Genomic DNA, 20,428 nt, shown 5'->3' on the forward strand with positions numbered 1-20,428 from the left:
GGATTAAAAATATTCCATAAAACGATGTGGGTTGAAGCTGCTGCTGTCACAGAGCTATGTCATAAATATAGTATCTACTGTGTTTTCTGAGAGTAGAGATTTAATCCAAGAAATGGCCATAAGTGATGGAATTTTCTGTCTTTAGGCAATCAGGGGTTTATGTTGTTATGTAGGTTTGGTTTTTAGATATCACTGGAAACTCCTTGGAAACTGGTTTCTAGTGTCTCTTCCTCTAACACACCGAGGTTCAGTCACAATCCTGTCCATGTAAGTCCATGCTAAACTTTTTTCAGCTGAAACCTCTCATCACACCATCCTCTCATCTATTATTCAACCATCTTTGAAACTAATGTCCAAACCCTGGTTTTGTTCCCATCTCACTGCAGTGCTTAAAAGATGCAAACCTCCATACTCTGGCCACCACACTAGCAATGGGGCAAATATCTCAGCAGCAGTGCAAGGCATGCGCTCAGCCTCCTTGCAGCAGCTGGGCCGCTGGTCCTCTGAAGCACTTTCTTCATATATTATCTCTTACATATCCTCGCTGCCCTATGACGCAACAAACTTATTTCTGGTGAGTCTGATGACGGTAATTCATGCTTACTGTCACTCACAATCACTTCTTTCACACCCAGTTATTTCCTTGCCTTTATTTTCTTTAATTGCTTTTATATATAACTATTCAGTGGCTTTTATCTCCCATTATGGGAAAGGAAAGACATTCATCTCCCATGAAAACCATGTCCCCAGTCATTGTTATTTTGGATTTTTTTTTTTCTGTTTATTTTTTAATTTGATCCTTTTATAATTTTTCATTCATAAGATAATTAAAGGTCTAGCTCAACCCAGAATAATTCCTTTGGTTCAATTTAATTATGTTAAGTAAAAACCTGAGTCAAGGGCCCTGCCTGGACGTCACAGCTTAGCTCACCTGTGTGTAACAGCTACCTCGCTGAACTGCTACGGCTTAACGGACATCAGTAACAGATAACATGTTTGATTTCTTTTTATTTATATTTAGTTTAGACAGACACAGCCTGCACTGGGTTTCTGCTACGACAGCATATTGCACAAATAGCCTCCAATTTCTTCTTTAATAACATTAAAGTTATTGTTGTAATATTGTTGTATAGTAATGTTGCTAGCATGATGTCAGTATGACTGTCAACATATGTTTTCCCTGTCTGTTTTTGCGGGGAGCTGTGTTCACACGCTTGAGTCGTACCTCAGATGCACATTTCACGTACGTTGTGTGGCTGCAGTGGTGAGCAGTGTGGCCCAGGAGGCCTCCCTCAGGGGGATCTCAGACTGGCTGCTATTCATGGAGCTCTATCTCTGTTCATCTCTTTAATCAACAGGGTCACTGCCAAATTTTTTTATTAAATAAAGTTTCTGCCTTCATATTTATTTGTGTCCTTCCTGACGAACTGAACTGTATCAAGGCTAACTGTGCATAAAGACTAAGTTAAAGAAGGTTTGAAACATTTTAAACTTTATTTAAACTTCTCCAGCACAACAAGGGGAGCCTTGCAAAGTGTGTGTGTTTTGCCGACCCATGAACAAAGTCAATCACCCACGCAAGCCAATGGTTTTTCACAGTTACTGATGTGCAAATGCTGCGCTGAAGGCTGTCATGAAGGAGAGCAGTGCTGCAACACTAGCAGGCAGAAGGTGGAGAAAATATGGGATCAGATTTTGATAGGTGATACTGATGCCTGGATCAGCATCTGTGCTCGCCAGATCCTCAGTGTTTCCTCCTGTTAGCATCACATTTGTTAGAAGCTTAAGTGGCCAGCTGTTTAAGGAAATCACTGTTTTTTCTTTTCTTTTTTTTAACTAAACCTTATATTTGTGAGGTGTTTTAAAGACTTACAGCCATCAATGTTCTGTAGGAACTGATGGGTTTGTGACTCAGAGCCACAAACAGTATAGGGGAGTTTTAAAGTATTGAGAGACAGACCCATACCTTGAATTTACCTTGAACATGAAAAATACAAACTACTGTCAGCTTTTCAATGATTCCTAAGAAATGTATTAATTTTTAAAGAAAAAAATGAATGTCCTGCAGAAACACTCGAAAATATTTCATTGCTTTTCAGATGATACATACTGACTTCATCGTGAGTGGAATCTTTGCGGAGCCATTCATCCACAGATCCTTATGCTTTTTTCACAATCGCGTTGGTGGAGCTGCCATGTAAGGCGTTATAAGTTGGACTTCAGCGTATACTGCTCAAGGACGCTTTGACATTCTGTCAAGAGGGAACTGGGACTCAAACCAAAAGCAGCCACCATAAAGCATCAGTTGCGTGTGGCGACTGAGGATTTTGCCCGTGACCCCCGAAATGCTGGCTCTGGCCCTGCATGAAGTGAAAATGGGGGGGGGTTGCATTTAAACTGCTCCTCCATGTCCCTGAGTTGAGTGAAACGTGATTCCTATGATGGGGGTTTTATTTACAAGAGGGAGGAATAATCTGCCTCTCTTGTTGTGTCATGCCAGGCTGCAAATAATCCCTGTGTGTGCGTATGTGTATATGTGTGTGTGTGTGTGTATTTTCCCTTGGAGCAGGCTACAGATGTTCAGCCTCTCTCTCTCTCTCTCTCTCTCTCTCTCACACACACACACACACACACACACACTCCCTCGTGAGGGGGATAAGTGCAGACAGTGTATAGGATCGCATACACACAAGTTCCTCTCCTGCAGCCTCGCGTGGCGGAGAGTCTGATGCCATGACCGAGGACGCGTCCATCCTCTGCTGAGAAACCATGCGCTGCCGGCTGAGCCCTGCTGGAATGAACCGACGGAAAGGGGCTTTCAAGGGACTCACCTGTGGATTTGCGCCTTCAAGATGCCTTATTTGACCAAGCCTCTGATTTTACTTCTATGTCTGGTCGTTACCGGTGAATGCCGTAAGCACGGCCACCGGGTACGGAGATGGACTGGTACCGTGGAGACCCAAAAGCATGGCACGTAAGTGGAGTGTATGTGTATGTATGTATGTATGTGTGTGCGCACACACCCAGTAGAAAACAGATGAAAATGACATTTTTAATTGAAATGTCATGGTCACAAAATTTTCCGGGCAGGTACTGTGTAAGTCCTGATAAATGACATTCTCAACAGGGGTCTGTGAAAGGATGGGTTTAAGGCGCGCGAGGGGAGTGGAGCATTTGTCATATTATTTTTAGATTATTTAGAAATTTCCCTAATAAAAATATAATAATTACCAAAAGATAGCGAAGTGAAAAAGAGTTGACTGAAATGTATGTTTATATGAAAATGGTGTAAATCCTTTGGGTCAATTTTGAAATATAACTACTTTTTTATGGACAAATTTTTCTCTAAATCAAAATCTATTTAAATTTTTTTTATGAAAAAAAAATCTAACTGTAAAATGATGCTTTTTGCAAACTGGCTCTATTCAAGTCTGAACTTTGTGCACTGCATAAATGAGGTGTGGTCGAGGGGAGATGGTTGGGTTTGTGGGGTCTTGCAACAGTTGTGTATGGTAATACATAACAACAACATTATTAACATATGTACTGAATCAGTTTGCACAGAGTTCAAATCATTAAAAAAAAATCTATGAAAGGTTAAATTGAAACAAATTAAAACAGCATGTACCCGTGTTTTAAATGGGCTGCAGCTCAATCAGTGAAAAGTGCTCTGCCAAAATGTTCACCCACAAATATTTACATGCTGATGGTGGTGAATCTGCCTGCGAGTCTCCAACCTCCTCTTCAGGTGGAGTTGTGGGGCCAGAGAGACTCTTTGACTTACTGTTGGAGAGCGCGGTCTCCAACAGCAGGATCACTCATTTGTTCAAATGCCCTAAAACAACCAGCGTTCATACTTACCAGACAAAGACCTCTAGTGGCTGTGTGAATTATGACTGGTGTCTGTCAGGAGCAAACGTGGAAGCAGCATGATGTTGATATAGAGCCTCGACACTGTTTAGGGCGGAGGCCAGGGTGGAGGACTTTTACCTATGGCCACAATCCTTTTTTTTCTTCTTTTATTTCTACACAGTCGTGTGCTTAGGAAGCACAGACCAGAAAGCAGATCAGAAAAGGCTGATGTGTTTGGAAGGCAGTGACTACTTAACCTCTTTGGTTGTTTAGTTTGGAGGATTTGAACCATTATTCCCCCCCCCCCCCCCCCGCCAAAGGGGCAAAGCCATCTAGTGGTCATGTGAATTTAGATTTTGACATGAGCAAAGGAGGACGTAGTGTTTGCTGTTTTTTTTTTCCTCCTAATGACATTGTGCTGACAAAAGAGGCCCCACCACACCAGAGTCTCAAGGGGGAGGGTACGAGTGTACGAAATGCACAACTTGACACTGGAGTCAAGGGACACGGTGTCTCCAGTCACTGTAAACTGTGCGAACAATGATGCTGGGAGTGTTTAAAATAAGACCATCGAAAAGGTTGGGATGATGCCTCCTGGAGGCATTATGGTTCCTACCATAGTATTTGCTGGTGCAGATTAGTTGCATGGACTTTTACACAAGACATCACTATGTGTGTCCTTTTTTCTGCCGATACTGATTTGTTTGTGAACCTAAGCAAACCTTAACCTCAGCTCTGTCCGATCAGACGCAGTTATCACTCGCACGTTTTGCAAGCTTTATAATAACACACACAAGAAGGGTCTCATGAGTCGAATCCCGTCATTAGCCAAGAGAAAAAAGTCTTTTGCAAACTAATCACAACAAAACAAGTCTTACAGAGAGCAGCTTGGAGACTGGTAAACATGAATCAAAATGATAATTCAGTTTCAGATGAAACACCAACTGTAATCCATAATGTATGGCAGATGAAAAGATTAAGATGCAAATCAAGACCTCCACACTTTGGTGCTCGGGCTGAGAGTGCAACAGTGACTCACTCAGACTAATTTGGGAAAAAAAAAAAAAAAAAAACCCTAATCCCAAACATATAAACGTAAGTCATTCTCACAAGATGAGTCTGATGCACAACATATAGAAAACCCCGAATCAAGAGGATAGCAGGAGGGTGGGGGCCAGGGAGGGCAACACATCTACCTCTTCATATATATATCTGTACGGTATAGTTTTGCCGGGGGCCTCACCATGTCATGTCCATCTGTCCTCAGAGGTGATTTAAACCAGCATGTGGTCTAAACAGCCTCACTGTTACACACACACAAACACACACTATACCTCTAACAGTTATCACAGCATGGCATTCTCTTCAACCAAGGACACAAGTACAGTTTTAGAAGTGGCATGTCTGCAGTGGAGGGGTGGAGGGGGGGGGGGGGGGGGGTTTGATCGCAACGTTTCTAAAATACATTTTACACTTTCTCTACGATGATCTGGTGTGGTCTTTTTGGAAATTTGGAAGGCAGATGTTATGAGAATCGCTGATGCGCTTGAACACAGAACATGAGAAAAGGGGAAGGTTGTATACAAATGATCAGCTTCTGCAGTTCTTGTTCTCAGTTGTCTCAGCGGATAGAATCAGTACTCTCCAGTGTCAGTTCATTGCTTTTTTTTTTTCTTTTATCAATTTAAATCCAAAGTCTTTCAGTCAACTCTCCTCTGTTATCTTCCTCTAGCTCTATGGCAAAGAAGCCTCCGGATGTGACCAAGTCTCGCAAAATGAAGACAGAGCACCTGCTCAAAGTAGATGATCATGACTTCACCATGAGGCCGGCGTTTGGAGGTAGGTGTGGAGCGCTCTCCGGACATTTTAAATGCATTATTTAACTTTTCTACACATGGAGGCATTTATTACGGATCACAGACATACACGGATGAAAGATGTGTAGCTCCAAAAAAAAAAGATAGCAAGCAGACTTTGAATTACTGCCTGCAGTAGGGATATACAAATAACACTGATTTGATTTTGGTGAGCTTTGTTGTTCTTGTTCTGGTGTATGTCTACTGTATGTATGCGTAACTGCAGATTCTGATAGAACTCAAAGTTGTAGCTGTGACCGTAGACAGTGCTTCCAGTGTGGATGTTTCTGCAAAGAAACTGTATTATCACCCCAGTTTTAAGGTGGGCACCCAAGGTCAGCATCACCAATTCAGTATTTCACCGAATACAAAATATGGTGTTTTTGCAGAACATTACGAATTCACAGTGAAGCTGACCTTTGACCTTTTGAATATAAAATGTCACAATTTATTATTTTAGACATTTGTGTGGAAACGGTTCTAAACGGTTCTACCAAATTTAGAGAAATACCCTCAATGGCATTCATGAGAAAGGGATAGACCGACGCACAGACAACTGGATGGGCATAATGTCTTTGGCCAAGGCTGGGGTGTGATTAATACAGCAGTCCTCTGCTCGCCGATGTAGAAATTTACCGATCTTCTGAATCTCTTCACAGTCCCTTTTTGCATTGCAGTGGATATAACCAGTGCATGTATTGGTTTTTAATGTATTAACCCATATTAACTTGTGGATATGTTGGCCAATAAATAACAGGAAGGGTCAGTACAGAAATGCCTCTGATTTATTTGAGGTGTTTCTTTACACGGTTTGTGCACCAGAGAACAGTGACCTTTTTTTTTTAACATTGTAAAATAACATAAACACAACAAAAATTAAAATGACACCATTGATATTCCGCATGACCGCCCTTTGCCTTTAAAACAGCACCAATTCACTTAGGTATGCTTGCGCATACAACCCTGCCTCCTAGATATCACTTTTATATAAACTGCAGCAGAAAATATGTTTTGTAATTTGCCAGATGTTGCCTCCAGTGATTACATTTCCTACAGAATATATTTGCTGTCGGGTTTTGTTGTAAATAAATGTAATTTCTAGGAGACAGGATTGCTGCACAGCTTTTCAAGTTACCTAGCAGGTAGGTTGTTCTGAGCCTCTTAGAGAACTTGCCACAGCTGTTCTGTGGATTTAGGTTGTCTCAGTGTCTTCTGTGTCCATGATGATGTGGAGATCAGGAGCCTGTGGGGGTCAGACCACCTGATGCAGGACTCCTTGTTCTTCTAACCCTAACTGGAGATAATCCTTTATGACTCTGGCTGGAAGGTTGGGCTTGTTGTCCTTCGGCAGAATGAATTTTGGGGTAATCAGCTAATCAGCCTCCCTGAAGGTTTAGGGATCTAATCATCCAAAGTGCCTAAGACTTTTGCACAGAACTTCATGCATAATAATATGGCATTATTATGACATTGTTATTTTCTCATACTGGACAAAGTATACTAGACATTATACTCACAGGCTACATTGTAGTCCTTGTGACCAGTAAACCGACCTTCATATTTAAAATTGGTTGCACTTTTAACCTTGTGTTGGATGATGTGGACCTAAAAGCAACCTGCATGAAGACGGGGATGATGGAGAGGAGGAAGTATTTGGTGGAGCTGACTGCATGTCACCTGTCCTCCCTCAAGCTTGAAAAACCAATTGCGTGTCAGCACTTGCTTCTGCCCTCATGTCTCATAATTGATTGGTCTTTGGTGCCCAGAACTCCTGATATGTAAGGCTCTTTGATGTTATACCAATTTAAAGTATCCATCACTCTTCCTGGAATCGTCTCAAAGCATGAAGCGTCTCTAGCCTACACCCGCCACATTAGTCCTGCTCCATCACCAAGTTGGGTCTGCATTGGAACAGACATGTTGTTGTTTTTTTTGTTGTTGTTCTACTCAATCACAAGAAAAGCTAGATCTAAAGCTTTTGTTCAAGCTGACAATGTCACTAATCTCCTATTCTGGGTTTTTAAGATGAATTTCTCAGTGCAGCAGATGCTCAAGTATTAAGAAGTTGTTCCCCAAGTTATAAAGCTTTTAAAACATCCCACTGGTGTCGTTCCGTGTGTGTGATCTAAAGACCACAGTTCACAGGATGTTTTATACACTCACATTCAAACAGCATGTCTTGATATCTTTTCAAGGCATGGATTAAATTTTAAATATGGTAGTATTTTATCACTGGAATACTTCAGAAAGTCGCTCAAGGCTAGGTCTTTGTTTATGTGCTTAGAAGTGTGTGCCTCCTATGTCTCTTTTGAGCAATCAAAAGAAACTTGTAGGATCGGCTCAAAACTCAACTGAGTTTTCACGCAGATATGTGGAAACCTAAGATACACCTACATCCTACGGTGGCCCAGAGAGCTCAATGCACTGCAGCTTAAAAAAAATGCATGCAAATAGATAAAACACAATCAAATTAAGAAAACATCTTCATCCATTGGACAACACATGCGCTGCAAAAACCCACAACGCAAACATGCCAGGCCAGGCCAGCCAATTCCAGTAATCTGACAAAATGTACACAATTGTGAAATGTTGTGGTAACGTCATGTTAGTTGGCTAGCTTACTTTCAGAACTGTCACCAAATAAAATTCAAGAACGAAAAGAAATTCCAAATTGCTTAATTAATGAGATTGATGCACGGGTCGGATGGTGTGGTTGTCCCAGAGTTAAGTTCTTTCTGCAAGACCCACCTAGAAGACACACTAGAAGGCACTTGTGCTTATGGCTGCCTTTGAAAAGGTGCCTCTCTCCCAGGTCACTGAAGATATCAATGCAGACCCTGAAGGACAGGTTTATGACTTTTTAAGCCTGTCTTAAAAAAAATACTCAGGTACCTACAAGAACATTGAAACAGGTCTGAAAATCCACAGTCCTAATTTCATTCCAAATTCATTCAGTCCAAAGTTTATCTGGTGATAATAATGCAGTTTGATTTAGAGAAATCAATTGGACATGGTCCAAAGTTTTTTAGTCTGAAATTGTCTTTTTGCGTTACTCTACGCAGCTCAGCAGTGAAACACTGTCCAGGGAGATTCAATTCAGTTCAATTTTATTTATATAGCGCCTTCCACAATCAAAATTGTCTCAAGGTGCTTTACAGAGACCTACAGCCCGACCCCAGAGCAAGAACTTAAGGCGACTCCCTTTTAACAGGAAGAAACCTCGAATGCGAAAAGAGGGAAGTTTGTTACAAAAAAGAATAACTTTGGAACATGAACATGACTTGATTCATTCAAACTGCTGAAACCTCAGATTAGCCTTAGATAAACTTTGGAATGTTTTTGTACAGAGCAAGTTGCCTGTAACTGTGTGGGACTGTGGGCGAAGGCAAAGTTCTGATCTTAATGCACAGTGAATTGCAACCTGTTCCACAGCCTGTGCAAGGGTGCGCTGGAAGTTGTCTCCAATACACATTGCATATATGAGCCCTGGCTTGTTATTAGATATGCCACTGCCAACTTTCCTCAAAAAGAGGAAACCAATGGGGTATGAGCTTATCATATTCATCAACAGGCCAAACATGGATTGGTCCCGCTGTAAAGTATCGTCCATAGACAAATCTGTGTCCATAGTGAAGCTGAACTCAGATGGATCCAGAGTCTATGAATTCTATTCATTACATCCTCTCTTTTAACTGTCAGGAAATACATTTGTCATAATGTCTGCCACATAGCTCTGTAACCTAAAAGGTGACCTGAGACTCTCAGTTCATGATAACAGCTGCATGCACAGAAGCAATGAGAGTATAGTCTGTTGTCCTGGTAAAGGCCTGCATTCTTCAGCCAAAGTGAAAAATGTTACACTTTGTTCCAAGGAAATCAAGAATGGCTTTATATGTGTGGCCTTTTGAGAAATATTCATGGATAAGGCCTGTCTCTGTGAGTTCATCTGACAGTAGTCCTGGTCCTGAGGGGAGAAGAGAAGTGCTCAAATCCAGACACTAAAAGGCATGAAGATCAAAAAGAAAAAACTGGCATTTAAGTTCACCACCCTGACAGTCAGGCAGCATCAAGAGGTCTATGTTTATGTGTCTCTAAAAAAAAAAAAAAAAGCCAAAGGGAGGAATCGACATGCCCCTAACCCCTAACCCATGTCACAACCAAGAAGTGAATACAAAACAATTGTGGGATGCTTTACATCAAGATTTACATCAAGAGACAGCCAACTTAGGTTCTTAGTTATCATGTATTTGCTCATACCTCAAATGGCATGACACCTTTTTCTTTGTGTCATTTGGAACACAGCGACCTTCATGCATGCTTTTGTTCTGGATTTGTTTCAATTTGTGTATGCGCACTAATAAGAATGACTAAGGCGTGATTAGTCTGCCCCCCAGGTAAACACAGTCTGTACACAGCTCAAAGTCCTAAGAAGAGCTTTAATCTGCCAAAGTAATTACAGTCACCTGTGTGTATTTACCATAGCGTGTAGAGCCTTTAGCAATTTAAATAGGAAAAAATAACCCACCATTCTCCCAGTGGATGCTGAGTTTGAAAGAATGCCATACCTACTGCACACGATTAGCAGGGCTTGCAGCATGAAGTGACATGCAACCAGGCATTTCACCAGATTTTTACTTGTTAGCATGTTTTGTTTTTTTTTGTTTTGTTTTGTTTTTTTGTTTTTTTGAACATCAGTAGTTATCTAGAAAAAAATGTTCCCCAAAAATTGAATGTAATGGCCACAGGAGCAACATAACAGCCAATATGTCAGTTTGATTCCATAACAGGGATAGTTTGTAACATGGGGAAGAGGAACGATGTGAATGCTATGTCTGGCTAAAAGATATCAACATGTGGACTAAGCATACGAATGTGAATGATGTGCTACTTGCGGCGTACAAATATCTGTTCTGAAATATAATATCATATCATATCATATCATATATAATTAAATATAATATGATGGTAAAAGAGAAAATCTTCTTTAGGCTCAGCGTCTTCCTCTGAAGTTATACCTTGTTGGGAGCAGAGGATGAAACCATAATTAAGTGAGGTTGCTTTCCCTCCATTAGAGTGATTGGTGTTTTGGAGAAAGGAGGTCACAGTGGATCTCCCTTGGAAATGGAACTTTAGCAGGAGCTCACAGTGGAAATGGGCCAAAAATAGCCCAGGTACTGGCACAGAGTCCCAAAAGAAAATGCATGACTCTATTTACATCAGTATAAAGAGTCTCATACTCCACCCTGCTTCCCGACACAGGACTGCTTAATTAATTATTACAGCTTATGTTTTACTGTGGCATCAGGAAATCATTGTATTCACCAAAGTTATTACTGAGACCTTTGAATCCAGCAACATCGCTAAGAAAAGTCCAGTGGGGCAAGAAAAATTAGCATTTAGATGATCAGAGAGGTTTTAAACAAACAGTTCATCCAGATTATCTGACCCACTTTATTTGAAGGTCTAACTGAAAACTGATTGCTCTCATAATGTTGCTAATAATCCCTGACTGTAACAGAACGCTATGCGGGACACAACTCTGACATTGAGGCTGCATGTTGTGATGGATGGGTGTTTACAATGTGGGTGATACTTGTAAATGCTTGCTTTAATCCAAATAGATTTAATTGGGGGGGAGGGTGGGTTATTTGTTTGATGGCTCATGTTTTTTTTTTTCTTCTGTTGGATTTATTTTTAACAAAGTCGCTGTATTCTGAGCTTTCAGCCATTACTTTCCGTCAATACAAAGTCATTGCAACCAATAAAAACAATCCCTTGACCTACAAAGTCAACACAACCAATAGAAATGATGATACTGCACAATCAGCGTGCTGTATGTTTTCTGTAGGTATAAGACACATCACCCTTGTGATAGTAGATCTTCGCTGCCTTGAATATCGAAAGGGTTTATCCTCTCGGAAACATGAATATGCTTAGAAAGTTTCATGGCAATCTTTCAAATAGATTGTTCGATTTCTTGAGCCTAAGTGGAAAATGTGAACAATGAAAGGAGCACAGTGTGCATATACTGCACAACCCCAGTGGGTACAGGTCCAAGTTGTCTGAATAGTAGATATAGCAAGTTCCCAATTTGTTGACCATCATGGTTTGCCTAACAACGACCTTGATGGTTGAAACAGTGCCTCATTAAACCCCAAGGGCGTGTACAACTTATAGTAAGCAAACTACTTGTTTTTTAAGCTGAAACTGGGGTCTAGTGGTGATGCTAAAGAATAGACAATGAAGTTATCCAAAACTAGGCCTTATCCTCCTGTGACCATGAAAAATTGAGATGTTCGTCCATGGAAATCTCAGCATTACCTTCTAAGATAGCTTGCCATAGTCCAAATTGTTGGTCATGGGTAAATTAGTGGGAATTGTGAAATCTCAGGATCTCAAAATGTTCTGATGATTTGGCGAGTGGTTGTGAAGGCATCTTGCTCAGGATTAACTGTCAACCAGGGGATGATGCATAAAGTTAAGATTCAAGGCTTTAACACCACTTGAAATTCCTTTTTTTGTTTTTCATTTGAATGCAACCTGATATCAAAGAGAATTTCAATTAGAGGAGCTTTCTGGCAATTTATTATTAGTATTCCACTGTAACTCACTGTGGAACTCACAAGATATATGCACCAGAGGCTAAGTCATCTAGATTTTAATTCCCTTGTATGGGCCAAGCCCCTACAACATTTGATCCAACCTTTAACATTAAAAAAATCAATAACTTCATTTCAGTGGCCCCTTTCCTGCCACAGTAAACACCCATGTCTTTCAAATCAAGATGGGATAACCTCTGATCAGTAGTAATGACAAGTACATACTGTATCCACTGTAAGATTACGACATATCTATTTGGTTATACAAATACAACATTTAAATGATCAGGATCAGTCAGATGCTACATGTCTTTGAGTGAATTGAGCGGGGAGGGGGGTGATTGTGGCCAGTGTGTGGGGTGTATTATTGCTCTTAATCCTCGGTAAGATAACACATTAAGCTTGTTGTTAATCCATGCAGAAGGGAAAGAGAGAGAAAGCCCGTCAGCCAAATCATTTGATGTATGGGCTCTGAGCGAGTCATGTTATGATCTGTTAACTGTATACCAAAGCCACTGTGTGCTTTTCAGAAAATGTCGTGGCTTAGTAGTGTTGTGGATTTACTAGAGGTCACAGAGAGTCAGCGATGGGGTTGTTTCATGTGGCCTATTACTTTGATATATCCTCGAGCCAGCATTTTAAAGGCACAATGACAAGTGCAAAGCAGCAGGTCTTGGGGTAGAATATAAATATACTGTCAGCCAATCATATCACTGGTCACTGGTCTCATCACTCTGAAACAGCTGAGCCAATCGCAGTGACGCTTGGTCAAAGTGATGCCGTAACTCAGCCAATGTAAAGACACTTCTTCAGAAAATCATATGATTGCATCAATCTGATGCTAGTTCCACTGTGCCTCCACTTCAGTGTCCATGTCATATTATAAATGAAGTGTCAGCAGCGTTTGCACCCTAATCATTTGAGGGAAAAAAAAAAAAAAAAACATGAAATGTTTTTTAGAATGAGTACCTGTCCAATGTATGTAGAGGTGCCTGGGATTATTCTGTAGGAGCCTGGTGTCAAATAAGTGTGATTTAATGTGAGGGTTTAGGCTTCAGAATGTGTTTACAGCTTGTTCTGCTGCCTCCAAGTGTCCCAAAAAAATCTGTTAATGCTGTTTTAACTGTTAGTGTATGAATGAAGGCCAAAGGACAGTGGAGCTTATCATGATAATAACTGGCAGATTTGACTGTGAGGAATACCTGCTACAAGAGAAGGCCACTGAAAAGTACTATTTTTAGGTCTTTATTTAGCCAGGGGTGTAAATGACTCTTAAGAAGGTCTGTTTTTAATTTCAGCCACTTTCTGTATGTTTTTATTCTTTTAAATGCCATTTTGTTACAAGGCTTTTATTTTGAAGGTACTTCCGGTTTGACCGCTTTACCGACCTAAGGAAGTTTAACGGTGTAAAACCCGCTTTCGTTAAAAATTTAAGCACCTGGCTGGAATGGGAACAAGGTATTTTTCTTTTTGTAACGTTGTGTTCATTTCTATGTGTTTTGTGAATGTAACGGTCAGAGAACATTTAAATAAAATTATTTCTGTTGTAAAAGTTACGCCGAAAGTTAGCTGCTTCTCTCTCTCGCTAGCTTTAGCATTTTCAACGCGTCTCTGCTGTTTAGATTGGCGGTTCTGTCATTAATGCTGATTTATATAATGAATGCAGTGTACGGATTCTTTTTGTGTTTGTGTATTTGTAAGAGCTTATTTTTTTTTGTTATTTTTCTGTCCTTCGGCTCTTACAGTGTTTACAGAAGGAAGGAGTTTAAGAAAGGAGAGATATATTTGTGTTTAAAGAAAGGCTAAAGGCTGAACATAAATAAAAACTTGTGGAAACATCAGTATGCTTCACCATTGTCTGGCCAGGGTTTGCCACTGAGCAGTTTCTAAACTTTTAGCCTTGGTGAAGATGTTAAAGGGCCATCGATGCATCACTGAAATGTACTGAAAGCTATCACAACAATATTCAGAAGCTCTTAAATGAAGCAGTCGAATATCACCCCCCCATGAGTCCTAAAATAACATGGCATGATATCCATCAAACATCAGAGCTGTGACTGCTGCTGCCATAGCTTGATATCAGAACTGCGGAGATTCAATTAGAAGATTGTATCAGTCTTGCTACATCAAAGGACATTATGTAATAATCCATTGATTTTAGGCTCACTGCTGTGTTATTATTTCGAACCAAAGTGATTGCCATCCCTTCTCAATGTGTGCATAGTTAAGTGATTTTTGTATTGGCACGAGATAAAGTTCAGATCATGAAATGACATGAACAGCAGAAACTTTGTCATTTGCTTTATCCTCGAGCACCAAAATGACATGCTATCCCTGTGTGTCATCCGTGAGGGGGACATGAGCTCAGGGGAACATCACAGTAATCACCACAGTTTTGGTTTTCTTTCTTTTTTTTCCCCTTTTTTTTTTGTGGCTTTAGAGCTTTAAGCAGTGCTCACTGATGGATGGATGGGTCAGTAGCACCCAGATACCATCTGGAGATGTCAGCTTAATTTGAGGTGACTGGAGTATAGTTTTAGCCACTAGCTTTGCTCAGTGTAATTCAGCCTTGCCCGCGGTGTTAGCTTAGCCTAGCCCCGCCTGGGAGCACGGGGCAGGCCCCGCTCCAGCAGTGAAGAGCAGATTAAGCTGGCAGCAGTTCCTCCCGCTTACAGCATAGATTAGCACAGGCACCAATCTGTTACGCCATCAGACAGCTGTTACGCCGCAAATGACACTTTGTTCCAGCTGATACAGAAAAGAGAAGAAGTACATCGGCACTGGCTGTAAAAGTACATCCATTGTTTGTGAAGGAATTAAAGAGAGATTTGGATTCTGTCGTATTTTTATCTGTTATGACAGTTGGCTATGATAACATTTTACTCTTATTATTCACCGTGTCTCCCCTTGGATTTTATTGAGCATACGGCACACAAGGATTTCCCTGGGACTACTTCCTGTGTTTCCATGTCTGTTCTATTAATAACATCTTTCACTCTTCATTGTTTGCTACCATTTGCTGTAGGTCTTTGTCTTCATTCTAATGCTTTCCCCTGGCAGTATATATGTGTTCATTCCAGGACCCCCCCCCCCCCCACCCTGATCTTTGGATCTATGCCAGATTAGCACATCCTGATGTTGGTGATTCACAAGCCCCAGACAGATGTGCAGGTTGTTGGCTATCGATATGGGACAATAAAACACACTGATGTCAAGAAACTTCCAGAGTGTTCAGGTCCTGTGGCTGAAATACACTCACAGACACTAATACTGGGTAGTCCCTCCCTTTGCACGCATAACCGCCTCACCTTCCATGAGATGTTGGAAACATTCCTTTGAGATTCTGCTCCACGTTGACGTGATTGTATCACATCATTTAAGCTGCCAATCGATTTTTAAAACGTTGCACTGCTGATTGGATGACAGGTGGATCTTTTACTACACCCGTTGTCAAAAGGTCTGTTTATGGGCCTTTGAGTAAAGATTATTTTGTCACGGTTTATGAGGCACAGTGTTGAAATGCAATTACCAGGCACCATCTGTGCTGCTGATGTCAACAAGAACTGCAAGTCCCAACTGCAAATAGTCCTCAACAGACATTCGTTTTATATGGCCTGGTAATAATTACACTTTCTCTGCTGTGCTGTCAGGGTAGTTTATGGAGGCACGCGCACACAATAAACCTCACAATCACTCAACACCTTTTTTGTGTGTTGAGTTTTAGTATGTCTTAGTGAGGTGTTGAGCCACCAAATGCCTCCAGAACAGCTTCAGTGGCACTGATTCTCCGGGCCTCTGAACTCTACTGGAGGGATGAACCATCCACATCATATGGATGGGGGCATTGGCTTCCCTCTGAAGCGGACCCAAACCCCCACCAGCATATCAGAGCTCTACTATAACATCCTGCTATGTGTGATTGTCGACAGACTGTTCTTGTTGCCACAGTTTACGTCCTGCATTGACATTCTCAGTCACCTGAGGAAGAGCTGCTCTTCTGTCGATTACAATGTCCAACTGACATCTTTCCCATTGATCTAAATGCAGATGTCACTTTAGTCCCTGTTCCTATTAAAACACCAGACAGGATCAGTCTTTGTGGCTGAAGCTCCTGCCATCAGTGCCCCAACAATGAACCCTCCATCATAGTCATGTAGATCTTTGCCTCTTGATACAAAATCAGAATCAGCTGGACCTACTCAGCAGTATTATACATGTGCCACGGAGCAGGACTGGATGTTAAATGCTCAGTTGTACCATGTCGTGCAGCTGTGTGGAAGCATCTGCATACATTTTGTTTCTCCACTCATTTCTTCAGGTGTTTCCTTTGTCAACCATCTGTGTATTACAAATTGAAATGTCCATAAAATTACACTTTTCACACAAATTACAACTTTTAATTGGATGAAGTGAATTGAGGCTGGCTTGTGCCAAGGAATGTAAGTAGCAAGGAATGTAAATGCCAAGATTTGCCAAAAAAAAAATGAACAGAAGATCAAGCTTTGTTTGTTGCTTACAGCTGTCTGTAGTCATCCTTCCCCTGAGTTTATTAAACACCTGTCACTGTCAAACAGCAGAAAGATCCATATGTGTCTTCTAAAGTTAGAGAGTTACTGTTCACATTTACACAAGTGGCACAATGGCTGTAACTGCTCGGTCCACAGTGTAATGGCAAATGTCACTCTGTACGTTTGTAATCTTCAGATAATAAGCTGTTGTACACAGATTCAGATTTACACAGATTTGACAGTTAAAATTTCAGGATTTTTAGTGTTAAGAAAATTAGAAACTGAAATTTAAAAAAAGGCTTCCTCAACAACATAGACACCAATTTTGGGATGATGTGTATAATCTGAGGTATTATTGCATCATTGTTGGTCTACATACTTCAAACTATAGGTTTGTAGATGTATGACATTTCATTTACTTGAAAATTCAAGATCTTTTTTTCTGGAGTCAGTGTGCAATAGAGTGGAGTGAAATAGACAATCCACTGTCTACCTGGCTGACTGAATAACTTTATATTGAATTAGCTGAAAATTGGTTGATGTTAGAACCGAAGTCCATTTAAGCCTCATGTAACAAGAAATGCAAAACACTTGATGCCATTGTTCCAGTAAGTGAAGAATAATCCCTAACACAGAGATCCCTCCACAGCCCCTCATCTGGAGGGCTTTGGTGACTCTAATCTAGAATTTAGCGTCTCTATTAATCTCTTTGGATTACAGACCGTATAGACGGAAAAGTGGTTCAAATTGCCTGTAAATCTTCCCTCCACTTTTTCTACTCAGCATGTGTACGCTAAATAGTAATATGTGAGAGGGTCACGTGTAATGCTCTTATGCTTATGTAGAGGTCAGAGGTCAAGAAAGAAAAGGAAATGAGAAAATATTTACAAGAATCCATGTACTGTAAAGCAGGACTAGATGAAGTAAAAAGAACACTGGAACCTCCTGTAGGTACATTTCCTGTACTGATAAGGCATGAGGTGGTTAAATTAACCAATTATGAAAAATAACCATTATAACAATACAACAAAAGCACCTGCAGTATAGACATAAACATTGCTTAAAAAAAAAAAAACAAAGCTGAAAGCTCTTGGTTCTCATAAGAAATCTTTGCGAGAAATGTTGCTTTAATTTCCATTAAAATTGCCCATAAACAGAATTCAGATTTTCTTTTGTATCACTTGTGGACTTGCGTAATGTGTTGTGACGCCTCATTCACACACGCTGCTTAAGTGATACAGCTGCCAATTCCTGGATTCCACACAAGTGAAATCACGCTGAGAAAGTGGGCCAAATGTCACTGTGAGTTCACATGGAGCTAAATAAAAAAATTGGTGCCACCAATGTTTTTTTTTATTTTATTTATTTATTTTATTTTAAATCCCATTCCCTGAGTTTGGGTCCACAAAACAACTCACATTAATATATGAGAGACATTCACCTAGGACAGGCTTACTAGTTACTCACTCTTAAGAGTATTGGGAAACGAATCAGATTCTTTGCTTTATTTAATTTACTGTAGGCATCAGTGGTATAACACAAAGCTACTTTCTATATGTGTTCCTCTCTAAGTAAGTAAAATTGAAAAGGGTCTAAACTGAATGTAAGTAAAGGCTCTAGATGGAATGTAGGTGGAAATGAATAATGGACACTAGCACTGATAAGATCAGGTCATGAAATCAAAGAGCAATGCTTTCATATCTTGTGAAAACTGATGATAGCTGGAGTTTAACCATGCAAATGCCTTTCATTTGGTGTTACAAGAAAGGTCGTGGAGTTAATAATCTGGGGAGCATCAATGTGATTAATGAACTCCATGGAAATCTAGCCATCAAACTGGGCATTTCCTATGAACAAGTGGAAATATTGGCATGAAGGTATGACCAGAGGAAAGGTTGCAGGGTCACCAATGACGTGAGGGATAAGCCTAAGCAAACCATTAATATCCAGAAAAAACATTTCCATCCATAGGATCTACTGCTAGCAGGGCATCAAAACCAAAAAGCGACTCACAACCTGGAAACATTCAGGATGTTCCCCTGTGTGGACTGATAGTTTAGGGGAACTGATGGTTGTTGGATATAGGATGAATCTGTAATGTTTAAACAAATCAAAAATTCAGAAAACCAGCTCGGCAGCACCACTTTCTGTTGCACAACAGTGTGCTTTCACATGCTTGAGCTCATGGTATGCTTTTGATTGGCAGGTCCTGCCATTCCTGTCGGAGTGGACGTTCAGGTGGAGAGCTTGGACAGCATCTCTGAAGTTGATATGGTAAGAAAGCCGGTATTTATCCACACCTCTACACAATGTGAGAGATTGTTACAGGTGATGCACATCACAGTACCAGATAAAGATGAGGCAGAACATGATTTACCTAAAACCTATAAAATGTATTTAAAAAATTTTTTCAGAATAAATGTATGTAGTTTATCCCACAGCCGAGGTGCCTTAACAGCAAAAACTGGTCCCCCTTGTGCCATGTCTACACAGAAAGCAGTTGAGGCACATATCTGTAGTCGTTCATCTCGGGTATGTCTGGCCAAACAGATACGTTCCTGTTTTGATCAGTCAGTATTTTCACGCCTGTAACTACAGTGATTGCATATTTGGCTCTGAGCAGTTACAAAATGCAGGGGACTCACGACTTAATACCATGCCTGAACTCCTCCTGTGTAAACAGATATGGAGCACTGAAGCTACTGCTGCTGCTGCTCTGCTAACATGCTGCTAACGCCATGCCTGCCTTCTGTGAACACATGGGTTTACTCTTAAGATGTGTCTACACAGGAGGCATTTCAGCAGAACTCTTCAGTTATCCACATCATATGTGTCTAAAAGAATAGATCTACCTCTACTGTAACCAATACAGCTGCCTGCATAGACCGCATAATACCTTGCATTTAAGTAACAGTAAAATGTGAGCCGTTACTGCACTGTATTTTCACGCTTCGCACTTCATTTTATACAGTTCTGGGTTCTGAGCTCTGCTAGAACGCGGGTGACATACACTCAGTATTGTACCCGAATGCATCTTGTGTGACAGAGGACTGAAACTGCTTCTGCTCTGCTAACGTGCTGTGTAGACTTTGTATTAAACCAGGCCATGGGGAAAACCAACAGGTTCCTGCTTGAGGATCTCTGGGCAGATTGGGGCTTTTGGAATTTGTGATTTTTTTTTTTTTTTTTTGATTCATGCCTTTACAGTTGTTCAGACATGAGCAAATGGAAGCATGTATGATTTAACCATGGATTTAGTATCTCTGAAGTTCAAAATTAAAGGGATTCTGGCAATATCCCTTAGATGTCAGAGCAAGATTGGATAACCCTTGCTAAAATCTAATTTGAGTTGAGCTTGCAGTCAAATTTCATGCCTAGGTTTCTGACAGGATGAGAAATACGTTGGACAGTAGTAGTGTTTGCAAATAAGAATTTGTGGTTAATCCTTTGGAATGGGTGAAAATTGAAAAGTCAGTGTAACACCATCATATGTAAACAGTCATCTATACAATCCCATACAATTTCTTCCAGTGCAGTGAAGGGTGAGATGATCTGGGGATACAAAGGCCGAAAAATATCAGTAAATTCCATTTTCTAGCTTGAAGGAAGTTCA

At 40.6% G+C, this 20,428-nt stretch overlaps 1 protein-coding gene across 2 annotated transcripts in view; it reads left to right on the forward strand.

Moving 5' to 3' along the window:
• The first annotated feature begins 2,832 nt into the window (after positions 1–2,832).
• Positions 2,833–20,428, forward strand: part of gabrr2a (gamma-aminobutyric acid type A receptor subunit rho2a) — a 33,976-nt gene continuing 16,380 nt past the window's right edge. Inside the window, exons 1-3 of one of the 2 annotated variants that reach the window (XM_041060285.1) lie at positions 2,833–2,974; positions 5,585–5,691; positions 19,022–19,089. In XM_041060285.1, the coding sequence (XP_040916219.1) occupies positions 2,853–2,974; positions 5,585–5,691; positions 19,022–19,089 (297 nt within the window). In that variant the 5' untranslated portion in view covers positions 2,833–2,852. Of the gene's footprint in view, positions 2,975–5,580; positions 5,692–19,021; positions 19,090–20,428 lie in introns of both variants that reach the window. The other variant, XM_041060284.1, reaches the window with a different exon arrangement.

The sequence above is a fragment of the Toxotes jaculatrix genome, chromosome 17 (genome assembly GCF_017976425.1).
Source record: "Toxotes jaculatrix isolate fToxJac2 chromosome 17, fToxJac2.pri, whole genome shotgun sequence".
NCBI lineage: Eukaryota > Metazoa > Chordata > Actinopteri > Toxotidae > Toxotes > Toxotes jaculatrix.